The 25,850-nt window shown below is 30.6% G+C and overlaps 1 protein-coding gene and 1 long non-coding RNA gene across 2 annotated transcripts; one reads left to right on the forward strand and one right to left on the reverse strand.

Moving 5' to 3' along the window:
• Positions 1–9,638: 9,638 nt before the first annotated feature.
• On the forward strand, positions 9,639–12,498 carry LOC112766767 (uncharacterized). The gene is made up of 2 exons (XR_003184541.3): positions 9,639–11,928; positions 12,193–12,498. It is a non-coding gene; the product is annotated as an uncharacterized lncRNA (long non-coding RNA).
• A 12,532-nt stretch (positions 12,499–25,030) lies between these two features.
• LOC140180572 (uncharacterized) lies at positions 25,031–25,516 on the reverse strand. Its single transcript, XM_072221808.1, has one exon. The coding sequence runs from the start codon at positions 25,514–25,516 to the stop codon at positions 25,031–25,033; it is 486 nt and encodes a 161-aa protein (XP_072077909.1).
• Between the last annotated feature and the right edge of the window lie 334 nt (positions 25,517–25,850).

The raw sequence follows: 25,850 nt of genomic DNA on the forward strand, positions 1-25,850 counted from the left end.
TGTTGATATCTCCTTCATATAGCATCCAAATTCAGCCTTCAAGCCTTCCAAAATGGGCCAAAAGCCTTCAGAAATTGCGCAACACGTGTTTCATTAATGAAATCACGTGCAGGGTCCTCTGTGCGTACGCACACATTGCTGAATGTCCACCTGTGCATACGCACAGAAGGTTGTGCGCACGCACACATACAAATTCCTTCTTGTGCGTACGCACGCGTACTGGTGCGCACGCATACTTGTCTGTGTGTGCTTTTCCTTGTTTTCTTCATGTGTTCTCCCTTGTACATGCTTTCTTCCACTTTTTCTTAGCCAATCTTGCCAAAATGACCTGAAATCACTCACAAAATATATCACGACATCGAATAGCATAAAAGTGGAATTAAATTACTTAATTTAAACACAAAAACGCATGTTTTCACATTTATGTCCAAATTAGGGAGATAACACAAAAGTATGCTATTTTGGTGCTTAAGTGTGAGTTTATGTGACGAAATCCATCCAAGTTGAGCTAAAATATATCAAAAAATATGGAATCATCGTTAACACAAGTGAATAATTTAAAGCAAATTACCATTAGGCTTACATGTTCTACAATCTCTTGTTAATCTCTGAAAAAGAAAGGCCTAGTGGAGTGCATCATAGTGAACCATCTTTGGCTAATATCTGGCCAGACAGCCTCAGCCTTTGGTCCATTCTACTCCTTCTCCTTCGATGACTTAACCTTCTCTATGAACTCCAACAGTGCTTCCTCACCTGATGTACCTCTTTTGTCAGTCTCATTTAAAGTACTTGACAGAAATAATCAGGGAAAAAAATATTGCCAAATTGCATACATCTTTTCAAGTGAAGCTGTAACCATCCCTATGGGAATGTCTGGTGAGTCGTAACCCATCTCCATCAGCGCATACCTGATTTCAATATCCGATTATTTCTAAACAGCAGTAGCAGAAACTCATAAAAGGCAGTGTTTATACCTGTATATCTCCTGGCTGCATAAAACCTTGACGAAATTGGCAACCATAGGCTCAAGTTTACAGTGTGTCGCTGCTATCCCCAGTTGTCGTAGTCCTAGTGCGCCATGCCAGACTTCTACTCCATCATCCTAAGCCACGTTCCAAGAAGATTGTTGCATTCTTTTATCTCAAAAGTGGTAGCAATGGCATACCTAATGCTTAGAAGTAGCAGTAGAAACATACCATATCAATGGGGTAGATATGTGCTACAAACAAAAGATATGTATTCACTTCTATCAAAGTGATCATCACAACCAAGCCATGTTCTTCTATGTTCTGATCTCCCCTAGATAAATAACTCTATTTAAATGATGGAAATAACCATTGTTTGAGTCTCAAGTAATTTGATTTGAGTAGCAAATTAAGAGATGAATAAATATAGAAAAGTGAGCAGGCTTTAAATGCACAGTTTTGGTGAGCAAAGTAAACTTAAAAAATTATTATCAATAGAAGATTATGCAAAAACTCAAAAGAACTTTATATAACTTCCATAATTAATTGATTCTGGGAGAAAAGAAACTATCAAATACAAATCACTCTAATTCAAAATTAGTTCTAACTAAATCAATTCTACAAAAGTACATCTGAACACAGATACAACTAATAAATGTAAGCATTACTATCATGCAACCAATAAATTCTTATCATCTTGATGTGGTAGAAGAGGTACAGTTTTTAAAATCATACTCGTCATAATTTCAAAAATCAAGAATCCAAATGTCATCTAACTCAAGGCCTCTCTCCAGAATCCAGTAATAGATTATTAACATTATTTAAGTATCTAAAGGGAAGATAAAGGATATGAAGTTTTGAAAGCATTATTAAAGAATTAGTGTATAAGAATCTATAACTAAAGCAGCAACTATGTTTTTATAATGGATACAAATACCATAGATCTTTAGGTAAAGAAATTAAAAAATTTTTCTTGTTTAAATGGTTGCTTATAAAGCTATCGCTTACCAAAGGAAGTGGACAAGATCTTCCAGACCCTATTGCTCGTTTACCATAGCCTCGCACACTCCCAATCCCTCCAAGTTTGATTCCTTTAGAAGCAACAAATTTAAATTGATTATAGATTAACCACTTGAAAATAACTGGAATGCCTTGCTGTAGTTGAAGATTACCCGGTGAGGCAAACAAATCACAACAAAATGTTTGTACCTGAAATAGCCAAGGTAGGAACTTTCATAAATGCACTCCCAAATGCACAAAGTTTTTTGAGGCATTTCTTCAAACACCTTAAATTAACTCTCAAAAACTCAAAGAACTTTTATAAATAAAATTATACTAAAAAAATTTAGATTCATTGTCAAATACAACATATGTATTCATTTTCATAACAATGAAAATCTTTAACTATAATTTTTAGCTATAATTGAAAAGCCAAATGAAAAAACCAATTCAGTGAAAGATAAGAAAAGTTACTTGTGTAATTGAAGTTTCTCTTCTTCAATCTGCAATAAGAAGCTTCAACATCATGCATTCAGATTGAAATGAGTAATTTCAACTGCAGATCATGAGAAGTTTCAATCAGTTGAGTGAGAAATACAATTAATTAGTGAGAAATACATTCAATTGGGTTTTAATGTCCTTTAACTGCTAATGCACTATTCTGGTTCCGAAGTGAAATGATGAAGTCGATAACTAAAATTTGTCTGAATTTCATAGTGCTAAACATAGGGAATTTAATTTCCTGAAAATCAACTACAGTAATCAAAATTTACAAAAATTAACAAATACAGTAATCAAAATCAATTGATATATTAACATATTCCGTAATAAAAAAGCACTAAATTAGGGATTGGCCACGAATTTATAACATAAATGAACTCATTGAGGATGGAAGGATGACCTACCTACAGAGCAATGGTGACAATGACTGGGAGCAGAAAGCAGAGACACTTACAATGAAGAGGACAGAGGAGCAGCAATGATCACAGAGGCAACAATGACTTAGGAGAGCAGATCAGCAACAAATTCAAAGGTTGCAGTCTCACCGGAGAGATATCGAGAATCGAGATCAAGCGAGAGCGAGAGAGATCGAGAATCGAGTGAGAGCAAGAGCGAGATTGGGATTGAAATCCAGCAAGATCGAGATCAAAGCAAACGCGCGAAGGAATAAGTGATTAGATCACAGCGTGAGCGAGATTTGAATGTGAGGAGTGAGAGATTTTGATTTAATGACCAAGGAGTTTTACTTGTTCCTGTGAATGTGAATAAATGATTAGGAATAGGTAACATTTTTAAAAAAATTAAATGTATTTGGTAGCATTTTAGCATAAATGTTACTTAAAATGTAATTTTGTTATAATTACTAACATTTTAATAAATATTAAGAGATAAATGTTACTAAATGTCTATAATGTATTAGTGTGTAATACTTTGACAATAGTGAAAATTCCACCACAGTTGTGGTGGAGACTAGATGTAGGTTGCATTGAAGGTAACTGAACCAGGATACATGACTGTGTCAACTTCTTCATTTCTTTTGTTGTTCTGTTTTCTAAATTTTATGAGACAAAACGAAATTACCTCTTAAATTTTCCACTGCACAGTTCAAATAGAAATCAATTTTGAAGTTGGGTATTAAAGGCTTAATCCATTAAAGTAAAAGAAGGCCATAGATTTAACATCCCTTCTCTAAGCCTTCTATAACCTTCAAAGACAAATAACCCTCTCTCCAGCCACCATTTGAAAGCTGCTTAGACAGCAAAAATTCACAAGCTTTACGGATGGCTGGAGAATCACTGTAATTCTTTCCAGCAGCAATCAACCCATTTATCCCAAATCATGTGGCATAGGTGAAGCAAACTCCCCATGAACCATATCTGTTAAGTAGATTTAGGTGGTTTAGAGGTTTGCTAAACTAACAAAGTTCCATTCATGCTAAAAGTAAGAGAGCGAAACCACAACATGCATAAATCGACTATCAAATCAATAGAAAAAACTTGAAAATAGTGGTTTCCAAAAGGGGAGCAGCAAACCATGAACCATCCAAGCTTGAACGCTTTCAATATATGCAGTGCATTTTTTAATACAACGGCTTATTTCTTCCGGGCGATGCATGGGATATAATTTTCAAAATGATGCCAATGCTTGCAGAGAGGTTGATGTACATTTCACATAACTATATAGCACATAGCAAATAGAAATATTAAAAGATTCAAAAGATGGGTTAATGGATAGGAAGATGAATGCAAAAACTTATACTGAACAAGCATTTGACAGCTTACCAATAATCAATAACTATATCGCTTTCCGCTGAATTTATTATCTGACAAAAGAGAAAGCATTCATCTAAGCTAAGTGTGTATCAATGACAATGAAAAAAATATTAAATAAACACTGTTAGGTACAGCTAAGATAACCACGAAAAAAGGTAGGCAGGAATGTGTGGAAATAGCCATCAACTCCTCATCCTCCAAATATGATTTATCTCAATACCAAATAATAAGACCTTTCATAGTGTCATGTTCTCACAATTAACATTCTGTTGAGGTATTCTCTTAACCCAGTTAAACATAAAGTATAATCTGAATCAAAATTAATCAAATATATAAACAAAATCTGAATCAAAATCCTTAACTCTAAACAGCTACAATTAAACTGAATTAATCAAAAATAAAGAAAAGTAAAAGATGGGCTTTGTTTCTTTTTGTGTTCTTTTTCTTGCTGCTTTTTCTTCAACCTCTCCTGTAAATCATCCATTTTACATGCTCAGTGTAGATTTTTCAAGAATAGAGCAACTAAGATTACATAATAGAAACTTATCCAATAGCAACAAATGAAGTTTGAGTTCACATTGACTCCAAATACTCGTCATAAGCAACTTCCCAAGAGAAAAACAACATTTATCAGCTAGAAAGAACCTGACTTGTAAAGAAGGTTCAATTGGGACCATTCACATTGGATGCAAAGGCTAATCATGACTTAATATTCTCATATCCATCATAAAAATAACTAAGTTATCCTAAGGCACATTAATTCTAATTACATGATTGCACTTACTTGACTGTAGTTTGAAATCAAATGATCCTCTTACAAGCACAATCATGAAAAAATTAATAAAATACCTTAGGCCTCTAGCATACCAATAATGTTCATTATTGTTACAACTTGGAGCATGGGCAAAATTAAATTTGAAAAGCAAACACGACACAATCCCACATAGGTAAACACCATCAAATTAGAGAAAGCAAGTAATGAAATCTACCTTTGTTTTAATGAGTATAATATCTCAACACCCTCATGGTGGAGAACAAGTTTATCAAGTGCCAGTACAACATATCTAAGAAAATAACAAATCAATAAATTGTACAATACCCATGTCATTGTCAGCAGGCAGCAAAATTAAATTTGAAAAGCAAACAAGACATACCATCGATGAAGCAAAGCAATTACTGGGTACAAAAAATGTGCAAGACCAATTTCAAAGTGCATAGAAAGAAAGTTCAGAATAAATCAAACCAAAAAGAACAATCTAGAAGTAATGAGCAGAGCAGAAGAAAAGAGGCACCAATAGCAAGCAAAAGCTAGAATAGAGGCGCGGAGTCTGAATCTGCAGCTCCAAAGACGAAAGGCTCGTCCAACATGGAGCTTTGGCAGAGGATCTGAATCAGAAGAAGCAGACGTGGAAAAGTACCTAGAACAGATCTGAACCTGCGATGGGTGCGTCGATGAAGGTTGGAGGTGACGGAGGCTGGAATCTATCACCGATGGTACCTCATGGAAGAAGGTTAGGGTTAGCTTGGTTTGAGAATATTTTTCCAAAGAGAGGAAAGAGGGAAAAAGGTGTGTCTGATGGTAGCGGCGTCAAAGTGGTAACACATGAAAAAATGAGACTAAGGGAAGGGGAGATTGAAATGTCACCAAAGAAAAGGTAGATTAGCTGCTTTTCCAGCGTTCACCACTAAAACCTCTGGAAAACCATCATATAGCGGCGATTGTCAAAATAGCTGTTAATTGTCCGCCGCTATCTTCTATTTTTGTAGTAGTGAAATAAGTAAAATTGAGTTAGATTTAAGAACCTTAGATAGCCCACCTTGTATTATGGTTTTAAACTTTAACTCTAAGCTTTATATCTGAGTGTCGAAATTCTAGGATTGCCTTTGCGTTTTCCGAGACCTTTTATATTAACTATGCGGGCACCTTTACCATGCTGAGAACCTCCGGTTCTCATTCCATACATGTTATTTTTCAGATGCAGGTCGGGCAGCACCGCACTGAACATTCTAGAGTCTGTGAAAGCAAAGAACTCTTGGGACTCAGGGTTGTATTTTATTTATGTTTACACATGTATATAGATTCTCCACCTTGTATATATTATATTTTGTCCCTCCTAGAGGTTGACTTGGAGAAAAAGGTTTGTAGCTTGGGTTTAGAGTATTCTTTATATGTATATGTATACTTTGGCCGGCCTTTGCTTCGCAGGTCGAGTTTAGAGCTTGATTATATTTACCGGTTAGAATCTTGTATATATCTGTCTCTTGATTTTCTGTATAAGCTTTCCATCTTATCATTAACCATGAGCGTTGTACCTCCATTTTTATTTTTATCATACCGTTTTTTTGAAGGCTCCTAGTTATATTGCTCTTGCCACACATATAAGTATTTTTACTTTTAGAGGTCGTAGTGCCTCGTTACCCCTTATTTACGTCCTAGATGTAAAACTCTGTGTGGTAGGATGTTACAATTATCGGCGGACGAAAAAATTATCCGGTAAAAATTTATATAGTTAGATTTATTCCAATAGTAAATACATTACCGACTGATTTTTTTTGGTAAATTCACCAGTTAATCCGATGGTATCTGACAAATTTCTTGTAGTGCCATTAGAAGTAATTTTTCTATAATTTTTGTTTTTTTTTCCAGATTTTTTTGTTTGTTTAGGATTTTATTAAGTTTTTTTTTTGTTAAATTCTTGATTAAATTTTTTAATGAAGTGTGTGATTAGGGATTGATACTAATTAGAAATTAAATAATTTTAGGTTAGCTAGGGTGTAATTTATGGTTTGTTCTGTGTTGATGGTATTTTGGTTTATTGTAATTTTCTGAGTTTATTATTGTTTGAGTTAATTATTTTTTGAGTTAATTTTAGTGTTATTGTTGTTAATTCTCTGAGTTAATCTTAGCTTATTAAATTTATTCTGTGTTAATTATTGACTTATTATCGATTGTTGCTAATTTCTTTAAGTTTATTATTGTCTGAGTTTATTATTTTCTGAGTTAATTAGTATTAATTGTTGTTAATTCTCTGAGTAGTTATAATTAGCTTGTTAATTTTCTGAGTTAATTGTTATTAATTTTTTTAAGTTTATTGTTGTCTGAAGTAATTTTCTGAGTAAATTAGTGTTGATTGTTGTTAATTCTCGGAGTTAATCTTATCTTATTAATTTTCTAAATTGATTATTGACTTATTGTTGATTGTTGTTAATATTTTTGATTTTATTATTGTATAAGTTAATTATTTTCTGAGTTAATTAGTGTTGATTGTTGTTAATTCTCTGAGTTAATTTTAACTTGTTAATTTTTTGAGTTACTTATTGACTTATTATATATTGATTATTATTAATTTTTTTGAGTTTATTATTGTCTAAGTTAATTATTTTTGAATTAATTAGTGTTGATTGTTATTAATTTTCTAAATTAATTTTAACTTATTAATTTTTGAGTTAATTATTGACTTATTATAAGTTAATTATTGTTAACTTTTTTGAATTTATTGTTATATGAGTTAATTTTTCGAATTAATTAGTATTAATTATTATTAATTTTTTGAGATAATCTTTTTAATTTTTTGAATTAATTAATAATTTATTAATTATTACTATTAATTTTTTTGAATTTGTTAATAATTTATCAATCACTTATTTCTTTTCATAGTTGCAATTTATTAATAATTTTTTATGAATACAATTTATTCATTTAAATATATAAACTTTGATTTCATTCTTTGTTTAATTTTATCAATTAAATTTGAGCTCTTGATATTTATTTAAGCGAACGAATAAAATAATTACTTAATTAATCCAACTTGATTAAAATTAGTAGTGTCGCATCTCTTGTATTGTTGATAGGATATTTAATTTGAGTTCTTCAGTTATTTATACATGAATCTATTATATTATTATATAACCATATCATTGAGATTTGAGACACATTAATTTTAGGCTCATATTATATTGCTTTTACTATTGACATTATTATAATTATTGTTATTTGCTATTTTATCACATACTCGTATATAAAAGTAAAACCGGTAATATGCAAGGGATTCTTTCTCTTGTCTCTTTGGAGTCTCTCTCTTTTCAAATTTGTTGTGGTATTCTTTCTCTAATTGACATTTAATTTTTATATTTAAAAAACAGTAATATTAGGTGAACAATTTTTGTTGTACAGCTAAAATGATATAAAATTGTTTATACTTATATTAATAATAAAAGTTATTTATATACAAATATGAAAATTTTTAAAGCAGAAAAGATAAAGAATGGATTTATTTTCACGTTTTTTTAAGGGAGGCAGTAGTTCACGTTTGAACAGTAGTTTTTCCAAATAACGTTAAGCAATATCGAATTAATTACAGACTTCAGTGCTAGCTAGCAATAAGAGCATGCATGGTGGTACTTTTTTTTTTTTTTTTTTTTGAAGCATCATTGACTCGTTTCAGGGATTCCCTGGCTCGCAAATTTAAGTGCACAAACTATGTGGCATATCGCACTTGTTTAAAAGTGCATAAATATAATTCATACGCAATTCACCTAAAACTAAATAAATCTGAATAAATTAGTGGACATGGATCATCCATGATATATTAAAAATCTGAACTATAAAATGTAGTATACATTATTTATTTATTATGCCAGCATATCGAACAGTAGTAGTAGTAATTGCAATGCAAATAACATATATGAACCACACTGATAGCAGGTTTAATTTATGCGGGTTTTTCTTTAGGATTTTCATAGTAAATAGATTACGGTGATTACTTCTTTTAATTTGTATACTGTAAAGTATATATTATTATTACGTTTGTTTTCTCATCTTTCAATTATATATAGTCACTTTTTAGTTTTGCTACAAAATAATATTTATTAGCATATCATATTTTTAATAGTAATTATTTTATTAAAAAATATGTAAATTAAAATATACAAATGTGTCTGATTTTTAATATACATATCATATTTCATAATGTAGCATTATTACTCGTGGGTAAAATTTAGTCACTTTTTTCACCTGGAACTTCTTGCCCTGGAATATTTTTTTACATCTTGGATTCAATTTCTTGTCTGTGACTCTCATGAAGACAACGACCCTTCGTTTATGGCCAAGAAATTTTTTTTTTCTTTATCCTCTCTCATTGAAAAACAAATAATGTTTACTAAATTATATAATTAATTAACCAAGTTGGGTTGGTCTAGTGGTTAGTTCACTAGTCTCTTTAAGTAAATGTTGGGATTCAAATTTCATTTTATGCATACAGAGCAACCCATTGATTTTAGCAGCAAACCCTTAAATAGAAATTAGTTCTTGTCGAGTTGAAAAATACGGTGGAAAACAAAAAAAAAAATTATATAATTAATTAATGTCATCTTTTTTTCTCTCTCTTGGCCACTATATTGTTAGAGTGACTCAATTCTTTATAACTCCACAATAGTCTTTCTTAGCTTCAACTTCATAGCGCAGAAATCAATAAAAGCATATCGGAATTAGGGTTTCTTCTGGCACTTCTCCTAGTTACTCAACTTCAAGATCGTTTTCTCTCTGTTACCCAAACTTTAATAAGGAAAGCCTTTTCAGATTTCAGATATCTTTTCTTCAGTTTCAGTTTCAATTTTTATTTTCCAGTGATATTTAATTTGTCTGCTTCTTCTTCCTCGTCTTCTTAATTCATTCTTAGCCCTATGTTCCTGGAAATTAGGGTTTCGGATCCTTTTCTTAGTGATCTGTGCTACCTATAATTTTTCTAGATGTTAGATTTTTATTTTGTAGTGTAGCCTAATAGGTTTAATTGATGCCAATTTTTATGCAAATTAAATTTAATTTTGGTTGCATATATATTACTTAGTAAGATTAATTAATCAATTTATTTATTTATACTCTTGCATGGAAAAATAAATCATCATCATCTGGTTTTTGCAGCTATATATGGTAGCTAGTTTCTCATTCCGAAAACTCACCTTCTTTTCCCGTTTTCTTGTTTAAAGTTCTTTTTTTGCTGAAACTTATTATATAACCTTGTCGAATTTTGTGCCAACAAATTAAATCCCTTTCTACTTATATATTTAATTTAATTTAGTTTGTGTTTGTTTAATTTTCATGTTAACTAATCATAAGTATAGCTATAGTTAGTTGGCTTTGCACTAACATCGGATTTGGTTTTTCAGATCAAAATGATGAACATTTTCCAACTTTTGAAACTCTTTTCTTAGCAGCTGGTTTGCAACCATTGATTTAATTGACAAAGTCTGAATACATGATTTTTCAATAAATAAATAAGTAAAAGATATGATAAATATACTATAATTATGTAGATATTACCCTCATCATCGTGTTTGCTTAAACGTTTCTCTTCTTTTCTTTTCTGTTCCTTTATTTTTGGGAAAGCTTTTAATTTGGTTTATTAATTGTGGTTACTGTATGTATACAATCCTTTCTTAATGATACATGACTTCCCAATAAAATAAAGTTTTTTAATTAATTGATTTCTTATTTGTTTGCTTGCTCTAGAATTACACATTCTGCATCTACTTATCACTACATTAAAAAAAATTCAACATGAATTATAATTAAGTCTAGTGGAAGAGATTGTTATTTTTACTATAAGTGTCAAACCACAATTTAGATCCCAACCAAATTAAGTAGTGTTCAAATTTAGGGTATATGATTTGTGTTCATTTTCTTAGTATTCAATCGTGTCAATCAAGAAGATCAAAGTCATCTACAAGGAAGGAGATGTGCTCACATTAGGAGGGAACAAGAGTGAAGGAGCTTCCTCCAGTCCAATTACAAATTAGAAAAAGACGAATATTGTTTTGTTAAATTAATAATAAAAAAAAACTATACCTCTTTTTCTATGTTGTTGGACTGAAGGGAGCTCCTTCTTTCTGTTGCCTTCATTTGTTAAAAAAAAATAAAAAAGGAAAAAAAAAGAAAAGAAAAAAAAAACAGCTATGCATGTTTATATATGATTTGAACAGAAAAAAAGGTGCAGCAGCCTCCAGTACACAACTACTGTAGCTGATTGTTACACATCATCTTCTTCAATAGTAACCCTTTTGTAAGTATTAATATATCTGTACCAAATTTTACTGCACAAGATTCAGCAATCATCTGAACAATGTTGCATTTGTGAGTTTTAATGGCTATATGTGACCCACTTGGTAGTACTTTTCTTTTTTCACTTTGGCAGGGAGAAAAAACAACTCATGAACTAACTCCAATATATATAGCTTGATCACACGAGAGATATATAGTAGTTTGGATTTTGTGAAATCTTTGAATAATTGCTTGCATGGTTTTGAGTCACAAAAATTGTGAGACCAAAAAATAAAAATGTGTATATATTAATTATAATTTCAAACTATGATTGCCGGTACTATATAAAATGGAGATATCTTTGAACAACTTTATGTGATTACTGGCTATTGCTTTCTTTATTCATAAACATATTTTCAGGAAGCAGATCAGCATAGTAGCAGTGTGTTACTTCCCTTTCAGATTTAGTACAAGTTTGACCATTATTACTTCATTATATCTTTCCATACATTTTCAGGTTGGAAATTAAAGCAATCAGATTGTGAACTTTTTTATTACAACCAAGGATAATTATTAGATCAAAACTTTATATGGTATTATTTTCCATGCCAAATAATTCAGTGCCCCCTTAGCTAGAGGGTTTTGGTTAAAGATGGTAAGTAGTATATATAGAGTTTTTTTTTTTACTAACATGCTAAGAAAATTTCCTTGTATTAAATAAAGTTTCAAAATGTACTAACAATATATAGTAATCCTAGCCATTATATTAAAAAACATTATTATATGTTATGAGTTTTAATTTTACTTGTAATTGATGTAATTCATGAGCATAATTAGCATAGAATATCATTTTGTGAAATGTTTAATTATTGAAAGTGAAATTGTATAGAATCATAATACTCATTGATATTGAATATAGGTGAGCTCAAAAGCAGCGACAACATATCTCATTCCTATGCACCGAGTACTCCACTCCTTTTTCTTTCCGCGAGGTATTGTACAGAACATGTTTGCTTCATAAGCAATTTGGTTGGTCTAATTTATGACTTGAAATTGTAAATGAGGGTGTCCACAGGATTGGGTAACTCAATTACCCATCAAAACCGATCCGACCCGATTCGATTATATTGGTTATAAACTTTATGGATAATTAGGTATGATTGGATCATAATTCAATCTTAATTGATTTGGGTATTAATTTTGAGATCACAAAATTCAAACTAAATCAATTATTCAATTAGTTTAATATTAATTAAAAAATAAAATAAAATTTAATAATATGTATACAATTTATCTTCTAATCCTAATGTCTTTTATTAAATTATAATAGTTAGTTGAATTTGAATCGATCATGTAATGTTTTTATTATTATTATATATTTATAGTATTTAGATGATTTTTTTAATTTTTATAATTTTTGAATTATATTTTTAATTGATACCTAATTATTTGAACTTATCCAATTCAGATTTAATCAATTGGAATTGGTTTACACCCATTCACTAAAAAATTATATGGAAAATAATGTAGCTCAGTGTAGTGATTTCTTAAAATGTATTAAAATAAGTTAAAATTGAATTTCACCATTTTAAATTATAATTTAGGGTTTTACTAAGAAATACCAAATAATTACGCACATCTCTTAACGCTGTGTTTGATTAAACTCATGTTACTAACGATCATACTGTCAGTAATATTATTTAACAAGAATATCTTAAAATTTGAAAATTTTTTGTTCAATGACATATTTAATATTTTTAAAAATAAAAAATGTGTTAAATTATTTTACTAACAGTCTGTTGGTATATATTTTTATATTAAAAAATTTAATTTATTTTTAATTAGGTTGGTAAGAAGCACATGTTTCTAATATTTAACGAGTAGAATGATGCATACCTTGCGCCAAAGTTTTGGTAATGCTTGCCTTTGGAAAAAAAAAAAATAAAAGCTCATCCAATTTAGCGACGGTTGTTTAATTTATAAACAGTCATTTCTATTTTTCAAAGAGCCGTTAAAATGGCCGTCAGTAATAAATGCCTGCGTTGTAGTGAAGGATAATAGCATAATTTAATCTTTTGATCAAATCACTTTTATAATTTTATTAGATAATGTGTTAATAGTTAAATTAGTCTCTAAAAGATAAGGCATTTTTTAAATTCGTCCTTAAAAGATTTTTTCAATCAAATTGGTCCTTTAAAGATTACGAATTACTCATATTTGTCCTTCAGTTACTCACCTCATAATTTTCGTCAATGATTGATGATGTGAAATGTTAACTGATAGCATACATGACACATAACATGTTTAATTAGACGTTGACTAAATACATTTAGGAGAATCTATCAATTCACTAGGTCATATTAGAAATAGGATTTTTGTTATTAGAAAAATGACTAAATTAATAAATTTTCATAACCATAATTGGTCAATATATATCCAATTAGACATATTAGGTATTATATATGTTATCAATTAATATTTTACAACATCAATTTTTAAAGAAAATTGTTAATAGAGTGACTGAAGGACAAATATGATTAATTCGTAATCTTTGAAGAACCAATTTAATTGAAAAAAATCTTTTAAAATAAAATTTAAAGAATATCTTATCTTTCTTAGACTAATTTGACTATTAACCCATTAGATACCGGATATATTATCTATTTTAAAGCCTTACTTAAAGGTTTAATTTATAATTCATTATTAGTCTAGGGACTCGTCTTTCAATTTTTAAAGCTTTCAATACAAAAAAAACCCTATACAACTCTCTGGAGTCTTTGATGATTTAATTAGTCTTTTAGCTAAGTAATTTTGTATTTCTTTCCTACTATACTTCAGAGATTTTTTATTCATCTGGATGGATTTTGTCTTGGTGGAAATGTTCTTTTTGTTGAAATCATCTTTATATAGTAGCGATATTTCATAAAATTTTCTATGATAAAATATTTTGGTATTTATACTGCATAACTCTTTAATTTTATTTTTTGAATCCTTTATAGTTTTTTGAATTTTTAGGACTTTTATCTATTTTTATACTCTTTTATATATTATCTCTTGGTTTAAAAAGTTAATTTACTTTCTTTTTCTTTCTATTATATTAATATGTGAAATTGTTACTTGGTGTAATAAATTCAATTCTTTCTCTTCGATAGGTTGATTTAGTATATAATATACAATAACTTCTTCATTCTTTGTCTATTTTAACGGGATGTTGGCCAATATAACTTGTTGGAATATCTTAGCTAAGAAAGATGTAGTTGAAAAATAGATTTTATAGTTATCCTATCATTTTTAGCTTTAACAATGGTTTTGGTGGTATTTTTTTAATATTTAGTAGGTATTAATTTTTTGTTTATCTGTAGTCAATTTAAGCTGGACTCTCTCAATTGTTACTACAAACCGCATGCTCACCGTGGCAAAATCAAAGGATATCTACTTTTCTTCCTTTCAAAAATTTTATCTACTTTTTTTTTTTAATTTAAACCTTAGTAATAAATTTTAATTTTTAAAGGTACATGCTTATCCAGTTTGCCAATAGTTAGTTTTTTCTCTCTTCTTTTTAGCCATTTTCAATTGATAAGATATGTATTAGTTTGAATAGTATAAAAAAAGTACATGTTTATAGTTCTAATTAATTGAGAATAAATGCTAAAACTATAAAATTCATGATAAAAAGAGTACATTTTTTATCCTTAATTCACAATATGTATTAGTTTTCTAAATTTTATTTTTTTATTTTTTATTATCTTTTTATTAATTTAATAAAAAAATATCGACATAGGTTTATTTTTGAAACAGTTACAAAATTTTAATATTTTTTCTCTGATAATTTTTTCTATTTTTTTAAATCCAACGAGCCAAAATTCATAATCCTAATTAGTATGTACCGTCTTTAAAATATGGTATATAATTATAATTTTCTATTTTTTTTATTATAGTTAACTATTAATTTAAATGCCAATGAGTAACAGCTCAAATGACATAGTCTCTCCATACTCAATTAAGAGGTTGCGGGTTCGAGTCTCCTATCTTTGGTAAAAAAAAAAAACTATTAATTTAAATTAAAAATTTCAATTACTTAACTGAAATAAATTTAAATGAACGTTTTTTTTTTGTGACTTAAAAGAAAATAAACAAAAACTAAGAAAGAAAAAAAAAACAAGAAACTGCTTAAGAAAGGCAGTCCCGCTGAATACTACTCTCAAACTCCTTCCAAGGCAATGGAAGCTCCACTTGGGAAGAAATAGTCCTCATTGCAGTCTTTGCCATGATGTCTGCTACTGTATTTACATCTCTCAAGATCAACCGAAGATCAGCACGCCATTTCCAAGACATGATATCTCAGATTTTTAACACCAAAGGATCAATAAACCCAGAGCAATTTTGTAAATTATTGACAATAGTAAAAGTCTCCACACAGTCTGTCTCACATATAATGTATCTTTGTCCCTAGTTCCATACTAAAAGAAAGCCTCTCCAAATAGCAAACAACTCTCCTTGCAAAATGTTACGACTCTCAATTGTTCCCAGACAGCCTCGTTGCCACCTTCCCTTCCAATCTCTGCTAACACAAGCAAAACCAACTCGAGCACCACTGCCAGGATAGCTAGCATCACAATTAATCTTAAAGGTACCTACTGAGGGGAGAATCCAAGAGCCACTAATGGTTGAGGGGATAGATAGTCGTTGCAACTCAAAAATATTTCAGAACTCCTTTTCTAAGGACAAAGCCATACCAATCACCTTGTCTGTGGTCCAATGTTCGTGAGGATGACAGATCTCGTTATTTCTCGAACACCAAATCCACCAGAGACCAGAAAAGAATCTAAAAGGGCGTTGTTTGCTATTATGTAAGAACCAACTCATCAAATCCAATGGTTGATCGGAGATCCCTAAAGCTTGCCAAACAAGTTGGGCTTTTGGACAATCCCGAATACAATGTAAAACCGATTCCTGACCTGAGAAACATCGTGGACAGCTATCCGTGTGTGAAATGCCCCTCCTAAAACAAAATGCAGCAGTAGGAAGAGCCTCCCGAAGACATAGCCAGGCCAAAAATTTGTGCTTTTCCGGAACATGTTGACGCCAAAGCCAAAGCCAATTACCCCTATCCTCCCAACTAAACATCTTCTTACTGAGCCACAAATAACCACTATGAGCATCATAAACCTTTGAGGCCGCATCAGTCCAACACCAACCGACCTCTGAACCAGCTTGAACATCTGGGTTGTAAGAGTTAATGTTGCTCTGCAGAGACTGATTCAGAGAAGAATAGATATTCTCAAGGTTCCACTGTCCAGATGACCAAAGGTCCAAGATCCTGAGATCCGAATCAGAAATGTGAACATAATCCATCTCCTGACACAGTCGCCCCTCTCTTCTCCATTTAGAAAACCAAAAGTTCTGTTCCAAATCCCTAATGCACCAACTAAAACCTTCCTTCAGGATATCCCAAGCTCGACATATACTCTTCCAAACATAAGATCCCCTTCCTCGAGACCAACTAAAACAATCATCCTTAGAAGAATGGTATTTCTCCGTCAACAGTTGAACCCATAGCTCGGAATGGTGAAAAAGTTGCCAAACTAGTTTTCCAAGAAGAGCAATATTGGCACAAAAAGGATCTCTAATTCCCAGACCTCCAAACTTCTTAGGAGTGACCAACACTTTCCAGTTAACTAGATTCAGGCCTCTACCATCAGCTTGACCCTTCCATAGAAAATTTCGCATCATGGATTCTATTTTATTAGTTACCCCTTTAGGGAAGAGAGATACTTGCATGCGATAAGTAGGAATCGCAGTCACTACCGAGTTGAGCAAACAGAGTCTGCCTGCCTTATTAAGCAATCTCCCTTTCTAGCTAGCTAGCCTTCTCCGAATCTTGTCCAAAACATCGATGAACGTTTAAAATAACACAAGTAAAATTTTGGACGAAAAAAACAAAAGAAGTAACTTTTACTTAGCACTAAAGTAAAGCACACTCACTAGAAAATCGAAAGAATTGTTCAGTTTTCTGTATTCTTAGTAAATTCAGCATTGAGTAGCCGAAGATGCATTACTTGAAATAGTATAAAAAGAGTACATACTTATAACTTTAATTAACTGGGAATGAACGTTAAAAGTATATATAAAATTCATGATAAAAAAAGTACATTTTTTTTCCTAATTCACAATATGCATTAGTTTTCCTAAATTTTATTTTTCTATTTTTTATTATCCTTTTATTAATTTAGTAAAAAGAAATATCCAACATAAATTAACGTAGGTTTGTTTTTGAAACAGTTACAAAATTTTAATGTTTTCTTTCTCCGGCAATTTTTTTTTGTTTTTTTAAATCCAACGGACCAAAATTCATAATCCTAATTACTATGTATCGTCTTTGAAATATGGTATATATTATAATTCTATATTTTTTTATTATAGTTAAATATTAATTTAAATTAAAAATCTCAATTACTTAACTGAAATAAATTTAAATGAACGTTTACAATAATACAAGTGAAATTTTGGACAGAAAACTTAAAAGTAACTTTCACTTAGCACCAAAGTAAAGTCCACTCACTAGAAAATCGAAAGAACTCCCTCACAGGTTCAGACTATTGTTCAGTTTTTCTGTATCTTTAGTAAATTCAGCATTGAGTCACCAAAGAAGGTCCCAAAATAGCGGAAATCAAGATTTTACAGGCAATTCTAAATCACAAAAAATTTGGAAGAAATCCTAAGCAGCTCTTTTTTATGTTTATCTAATATTCTCTCTTTGTTGGATCTTTATTTTTTTATTTAAAAGACTATTTTTTTGACCATTCACTAACTCTTCCCAATATTTCTTATGTAGAAACTAGATCTGCATGTATCAATGTTGCGACTTTGGCTCTTGTCGATGCTGGGGTCCCATGCAAGTTTGTGTTTTCTTTTAAACTGTTCAATTTTTGATTTAGTTTTGTGGCTTTGTAATTATTGAAATTTGTATGAATATGGATAAATTTAAACTAAGTAGAAGAATTCTGCCAAAGTTGAATAAAATGGCACTTCTTCATGTTAATTTTTTTGGCATCATTTTATTTTTTGTATTTTTTTTAGTCAACAATGTAAATTAATGTTAGATCTTTCTTTTTTGTTATCCCAATGTGCATTCTTTCTTTTTTTTACTGGCTGTAGATAAATTCTAAATTACCAATTGACATTTTGAAAAATGTTATGCAACTAACAATTGAAAGTTGCAAAGCAATTACAAATTACATCCTCGAAGTAAGTGTTGTACCTTAATTTTTCTGATCATCCTCGAAGAAGTCAAATCATGGCCTATTAATTTCTTAGCTTGATTCCTGATCTTTGTTTTACTTAGCAGATTTTATTGGAGCACACAAAGCAATTGGAGTATCGACAGGATGTATAATTCAGTTGCTGAAGTTACATGTCCTTTTTGCTATTTATCTGAAAATATTTTTGCATGTGGGTTGTATGTGTAATAAAAAATGCAGAGATTGATAAATTCATTTTGTCTTGGTACTTTTAGGCTTTCAGTTTTTTGTGTCATTTTAGCAAAGTCTGATATTTATTTTGTAATAGTTATATTTAAATATTTTTTTAACATTAAACCCATGTAATCCAGGATATTTGCTTTTTAATACTAAGTATTAGTTAATTTCATATTTTTATACTATGGATAATACGTATAGGAATGTTATTATTTTTTTTTAATCTTATCTGATGAAATTTTATATTATGGAGCATTTTTATTATAAAGTTTTTTTTTTAATTTAACTTTTATTGCTAGCCACGGAAAAAAGTGTTGCAAAAAAGTTCAGCCTGACCAATTTTGTCACGGATAAAATGTGACAGAAACAATTATTTCGTTATACATCCTTTTATTTTGTCATAAAAAAGAACGTGTCTAAATGTGTTAAAGTTGTGACTAACAAAATATCTTTACGAGTATTAAGACTGTAGCTAATGAAATAAAAAGCATGACTAATTAAAAACGTGTTGCTTTTTTTAGCCATAGATGTTTATTTATTGCCAAAACATAATTGCCACAATTTTTTTAGAGCTTCATGGCTAAATCCCTTATTTTTGATAATGTGTTCTTAAATATACCGTAACTATAAACTCAAAATTTTCTCCAACTATAATTATAATAGCAGTGTACCATTTTTTACTGACTAATAAAATAACTTCATTAATATAATTCTCGATATAAATTTTTAAAGTTATAATGCCTTTTGTTTTTTCTGTTAATTCTAGCCTATCTTTGGTCTTTTGTGCCTGTATTATATTTCTCCTTCTAGTTTTAATATTCTATATTTAAGAAAAATATCTTGTTATTTTAATTTATAAATTTTTTATTTAGAAATTATATTTCTTTTTAAAATGTTTTAAAAATGTTTTTTTCTTTAGGGTTTTAAATTTATTATATATTTTTTTAATTTTTACCGAACTTATATTTTTTAATAAAGCTTTATATTCAAGCAAAATATTTAACTAAGTCTAATTAAATTGTTATAATAACTTTTTAAATGTTGCGTCTGTTCAAAATATTTAACGCGTCTTTTTCTCCTTTTCCTTCTCCTTCTCTGTTTTCTTCTCCTTCTCCTTCTTTGTCTCTTCTTCTTCTTCTCCTCCTCCTCGTCTTTCTTCTTCTTTCCTTTTTCTTCTCCTCCTTCTTCTTCTTAGCTTCTTCTTCTTTTCTAATATTGCGTCTTCTTCTTTTTATTCTTTAAATAATTTTTTAACTGTTTGTTCAAATCTGAATCGAATTACTAATAAATCAGAAGCAGAAATTTAAAATAGATCGGGCGGAATTCAAAACAATGAAAATTCAAGTTCAAATCAGTTGAATAAGAGTGATTTGGATTTTTCTTCTGAATCGAATCAAGTAGACGAGGTTTGGATTAATCAATTTTGAATTGAATGGAATGGAATGCAATCGCTAAATCCAATTGTTTATAAACACTATTTTTGGTTCATTTAGTATTATATAACAGTTTCGTTTTGATAATATTTTTGGTTCATTCGAGACGCAGGTGTTTCTGAATTCGAATTTATATAATGGACAATTTTCGGTTCATTTGGTATTATACAATAGTTTCGTTTTGATAATATTTTTGGTTCATTTGAGATGCAGGTGTTTTTGAATTCGAATTTATATAATGGACAATTTTGGGTTCATTTGGTATTATACAACAGTTTCGTTTTGATAATATTTTCGGTTTCGAAATTATTTAATGATGTCACTACAGAGAATCAGAATCAATAAAGATGTTAGCAAAATATTGGTGTTGTTAGTGATGACGATAATAAAAGAGAAAGATAACGAAAAAAGGAAAGAAAAAGAAGAAGATACAGCATCGGGAAAGAACAAGAAGGAGGAGGAGGGAAGAAGAGGAACCTACGTGCGCGAATTTAAAAGGAGGAGGAGGAGGAGGAGGAGGAGGAGAAGGAGGAGGAGGAAACATAAAAGAAGAAGACGAAAACGAAGACGAATAAGTTACGTTATTGAAACGCATGTGTGATACACGATGGTGTGATGAGAATTATTTTTGTTGAGTTTGGACCAACTTAATTGAATTTAGTTACTAAAAATACTTGGATATATAACTGAATTGTATATTTTTATTTTACTAAATCATTAAGATGTAATATAAACTCATCCGTTAACAAATAATCTTTTAGTTATTTACTTTGAATATAAGAGTTTTTTTTGTCTATTTTAATTTTCGGTTAATATATTAATAGATTTTGATTTTTTTTATAGAAAAGCTCTGCATACAAGTCATTAGGGCTTGTATGCTTTACAAGTTAATTAACGAATAAATCCCAAAAACGCGATGCAAGGTCTACGTTCTTCTTCTTTCTCTTCTTCTTCTTTTCTTTCGTTTCTTGCCTTCTCTTTCTCCTTCTTCCTCTTCCTCTTCTTCTTCTTCTTTTCTTTCGTTTCTTGCTTTTTCTTTCTCGTTCTTCTTCTTTTTGCACGTTCTTCTTCCTCTTCCTCTTCTTCTTCTTTTCTTTCGTTTCTTACCTTCTCTTTCTCCTTCTTCTTCTTCTTCTTGCTGCACGTTCTTCTTCTTCATTTACGTATTTTCTCTCTGTTTTCTTTCTTCGTTATTCTTGATTTCCATTGTTTTTTGACATCAAGCTCTGAAATCGTTTTTGAAGAAGAAGAAGCAGCAGAAGATGAAGAGGAGAAAGAGAAAGAGTTCTGAAATATGCATAAGGTGTTCTTCAACGAATTTTGGGTGTATTTCTTAAATCCTTTGGGTGTATTTTTGTAATCCTTTGGGTGTATTTCTATAATCGTTTGGGTGAATTCCTGTAACCGTTTGGGTGTATTTCTGTAATCTTTTGGGTGTATTTCTGTAATCGTTGGGGTGTATTTCTGTAATCGTTTGGGTGTATTTCTGAAGTTCTATTATCTTCAAATTTGGCAAGAAAATTGTTTTCATGGAGGAAGAAGAAGAAGAGTCGTTCATAATGCATGGTGAGTAGCGTGCTTTGGAAATAGGAAGTTGATGAATAACGTGCGTTTTATTTACTCTTGAATGTGGAAGTGTGTAATGCGTTAATTAAGTGTAATGCATGTGTTTTATTGGACTTGTAAGACTTGTAAGCCAAAAAGACTTGTATGTGTAGCAGGCCTCTTTTTTTTTTATATTATTAGGATTTATACAATTATTAAAGCTACATATTCCTTGTCCTAGACAATATCCTTTGTTTTCAAAGAACTTGACGAAGTTGTCGTATGAAATTTTTAGAATTTTTCGACGAATAATCATATTCTGTCTTTGATTTTGATTCCATATCAATTAATATGGCTATTACTGCTTATTTTATTTCTTCATTACTAGTTTTGTTTAAATTTTCTTCTATTTTGTAATTATTCACATAGTGGCCTATTTTTTACATTTTTGACAATTATTTATTTCTTCTTCTTTCTCTTTTTTTTATGTTTCACTTTTCCTTTTCTTATAATTTTCTTTTAGTTTACATTTAGGTTTGTATTCTGTTATATAAAATTTTCTACGTGGATCTGTTGTTAGATAAAATTTTCTTAAAAGCTTATTTTGATTGTCGGGAGATTTTTCTTGGGCGATTCTATATTATTGACAGAAAACTTATAATTCTCGTTTACTACGTACTAATGGTTTTTTTTTAATTAATTTTTCTTGCAACTCAGTGTATAAATAAATTTTACGCCTATTATTTGTACTACAATATTATTTATTTGTCCAAATATTAATTCTTCATATAATATTTGAGGATCAAAATAGGATTTTAATCTTTGTAAAACTTTGTTTGCAAATAATTTAGGTAAGGTAGCTATGAATTTTTTTTCTCATGAGGATTGATGATGCATCGTCGTCTCATCATCATGAATAATTTAGATATGAATTATCTTCATACCATCTAAAATCAAACATGATTAAGTATCTTAGATTCATTAATTGGACTCCAATTCTATTTTTAAAAATGTTTGGATCTTGTAAGAAATTTTTTATAATTATAAATATTAGTGTTGTCATGATATTTCATTAACCCATTAATTTGCTGTTAGGCAAGTTTGCCTCATTAGGGAGGACAAGATTGGCCCGCCAAATAGCAGAATTTTGACGGGACGAGACGAGCTAAGTCCGTTTATCACACACCCCTAATCTTGTGATTGATTTTTTAGTTTAATACTATTAAAGATTAATTTTTTTTAGAATAAAAAAATTGTTCCGCCATTCTTTAATTACCTTATAAATCTTTGAGTTATCATAATTATTGTTTCTTTATCGAGAACTCATTTTGACTTATAAGTAATTGTTATTGTAGTCATATTACACATTAAATCTAGAATATTTTATTCATATAGTAGATACATACAAATTCTTTTTTTTTTTTTGGTTTCCCACGGTATCCCCCAACCCGGCAGGTCAAGGACTAATCCGTCGCGGTACTGAGCTCCATTTAAGGGTTTGCCGCTGGCCAATGGGTTGCTGCATGCACAAGGCGGGATTCGAACCCCCGACACTTGCTTAAGCGGACTAGTGAGCTAACCACTAGACCAACCCAACTTGGTTAGATACATACAAATTCTATTTTACTAAGTCAAAACCTGTGAAACTATTTTGGGCTAATTGCATTCACTCTTCAAGAGTCGCATATGCCGGTGTTGGTCGCTTATAGGAATTCTTAAGTTTAGGATAATTTTGGAATTTGAAAGATATTCAGTTAACCTTTAATGTTGTTTTCTCTAAATTAATATATCTGAATTTTTTAATTCATCTATATATACTTTTACATTTGTCCTTAGTTTAGTTATATCGGAACTTTGAAAATATATAGGTTTCTCTAGCGATGGATTTATTATATTCATTTTTGTTTTCAATTATTTTTAATGGGAAAGCACGTCCGGCTGATCGGCGGAGGGAGAGGATCAGCCCGGATCATCGGGCTGAACGACGGAGGGAGAGGAGCGTCGGGCTGAACGGTGGTGTGAGTGGTAGAGGTGGAGGAGAGTTAAAATGGAATGACAACATGGTGTGATCATGTGTTGAGATGAGAGGATGTTACGTTGATTAATCCTAATAATTCAAATTCAAAAATATATTATTCTAATTAATTGAGAATTTAATTTTAATAATTAATTTGAAATTAATTGCTTTATTAGGTTGTTGTTTACATTATTTAATTTCTGCATTGTCCCCCTATACTTTCTCCTAATCAGTAAGGCTTAGTTCACAGAGTCATGCGGCATCCTTGATAATAAAATGTTACGTGCATTAACGAGGCTGTGATATTCAAATTGGGCCAAGCAAAGCAAATGCCACTTGAGGACGAGTCAGCAGCATTTCCTATTTTCCTGTCAAAGAGTTAGTTACATAAGATGGGCACGTGGCAGCGGTTACTAATAAGCGGTTAGAAAGATATGAATGTACACTTTGTCTCTAATCTTTCTACGAGTCACTACCGTCGCTCCAATTACGTTGTTGTCAAGTTCGTTAATTATTAACCTTGTCCCGTTGCATAAACCTAAAGTTTGGTCTATGTTTTGCAGTAGCATTACAATGACTTCTGGCTTCAAAGTCAACTTGTGATTAGGAACTTTGTTGTGAATCACTCTTGTTGTACATCTTCATTCTCATCAGTTTGACATGTTGTGTCAGAACTTAGATACTCCTTTTTCATCCTTGAAAAGATTGCAAGACAAAATCGTTTACCTTCTTGACACTCTTAAGCGTGGGTACAAGAATTGTCCTATTCTGAAAATACCTGTAATCTGACATGTTTTGCAATAAATTTGGATATGCAAAGTCTACCAAATGTGAGAGAGGGTCATCAGTAGTTGTAATCAATAGATCATTTAGAATTTCAACTTCTGACTCATCACTAGCAACAGAACCAATATTTTCATTTCCAATATCAAGTATCCAGTTAGCAAATCTCTTCATTTCACCTTCATGTTGATCTAAAGAAGATATTAGAAGCCTCATGTTCGTATGCAGCTTCAAAATCTTACAGAACGACCACAGATGGGATAAGTTAATAGCTGATGACAATATATCGTGTATACTCCCTTTTAGAATCATTGGAAGTATCTGTCTGAAATCACCTCCTAGAACAACAACCTTACCACCAAATGGTTGATGTATCTTATGTTGATCGGTAACTGACATAAGATCCCTGAGCATCCGATCAAAGTGCTTCAAAGCATATTCTATTGAGCATTGGAGCTTCATCCCAAATTATTAAGCTACTTTGGATAAGCAGCTCAGCCTTCAAACTACAATGCTTGATGTTATAAGTAGATTCATCAGTAATTGTAAGGGTATTGGAAACCTAGAATGAGTCGTTCTGCCACCAGGTAAGAGTAAAGATGCAATTCCACTGGATGTGACATTGAAAATAATCTTTTCTCTAGACCGAATAGCAGAAAAAAGTCCATTCCAAATAAATGTCTTACCACACCCACCATGCCCATAAACGAAGTAAAAATCACCAGAGTCTGTAATAATAACATTGAGTATCTCATCGAATACTAACATTTGCTCATGAGTCATCTTTTTTTCCATATATAAGTTTATATGAGTCAACTCATTTGTGTCATATGCTAATTCCTCCTCTATTAGCTTATTCTGAAAAAGGCGAACATCAGACATCACAGGATATGGCATTGATTGATAGTCTCTTAAAGATCTCGTATCGCTGTTGAGTATCTTTTCAATCTCAATAAGGCAGTGATTTTTTAATTCGTCATCAGTCATGTTTAGTCATAGTAAAAGCACATGATGGTTTTATAAAATATTTAATAAGTAATTTCAAAATAAAAACATTAATATTATTAATAAAAATAAAAGTAATACGAGAATTCAATCTTCATAAAAAAAATATAGTAAAATACCTTAGTTTCTTAATATTTTTCTCCTCTCATATAGTATCCGTCAGCTAATAATGTCCAAGTTGCATTATGCTCTGGTTTGCTAATGCTATTAGATATCAGTAGTATCGCAAATAGTTTTCTCAATTGATAACTAGATGTAAGTTCAGCTACCTCATTAATAGTTGTAATGAATTCCCTATCATCACACAGTAGTCCCA

Source organism: Arachis hypogaea, chromosome 17, assembly GCF_003086295.3.
Source record: "Arachis hypogaea cultivar Tifrunner chromosome 17, arahy.Tifrunner.gnm2.J5K5, whole genome shotgun sequence".
Taxonomy (NCBI): Eukaryota; Viridiplantae; Streptophyta; class Magnoliopsida; order Fabales; family Fabaceae; genus Arachis; species Arachis hypogaea.

Excerpts from the sequence above, each read along its gene's own strand:
- LOC140180572 (XM_072221808.1), bottom strand. The coding sequence starts at position 25,516 with ATGACTGATGACGAATTAAAAAATCACTGCCTTATTGAGATTGAAAAG.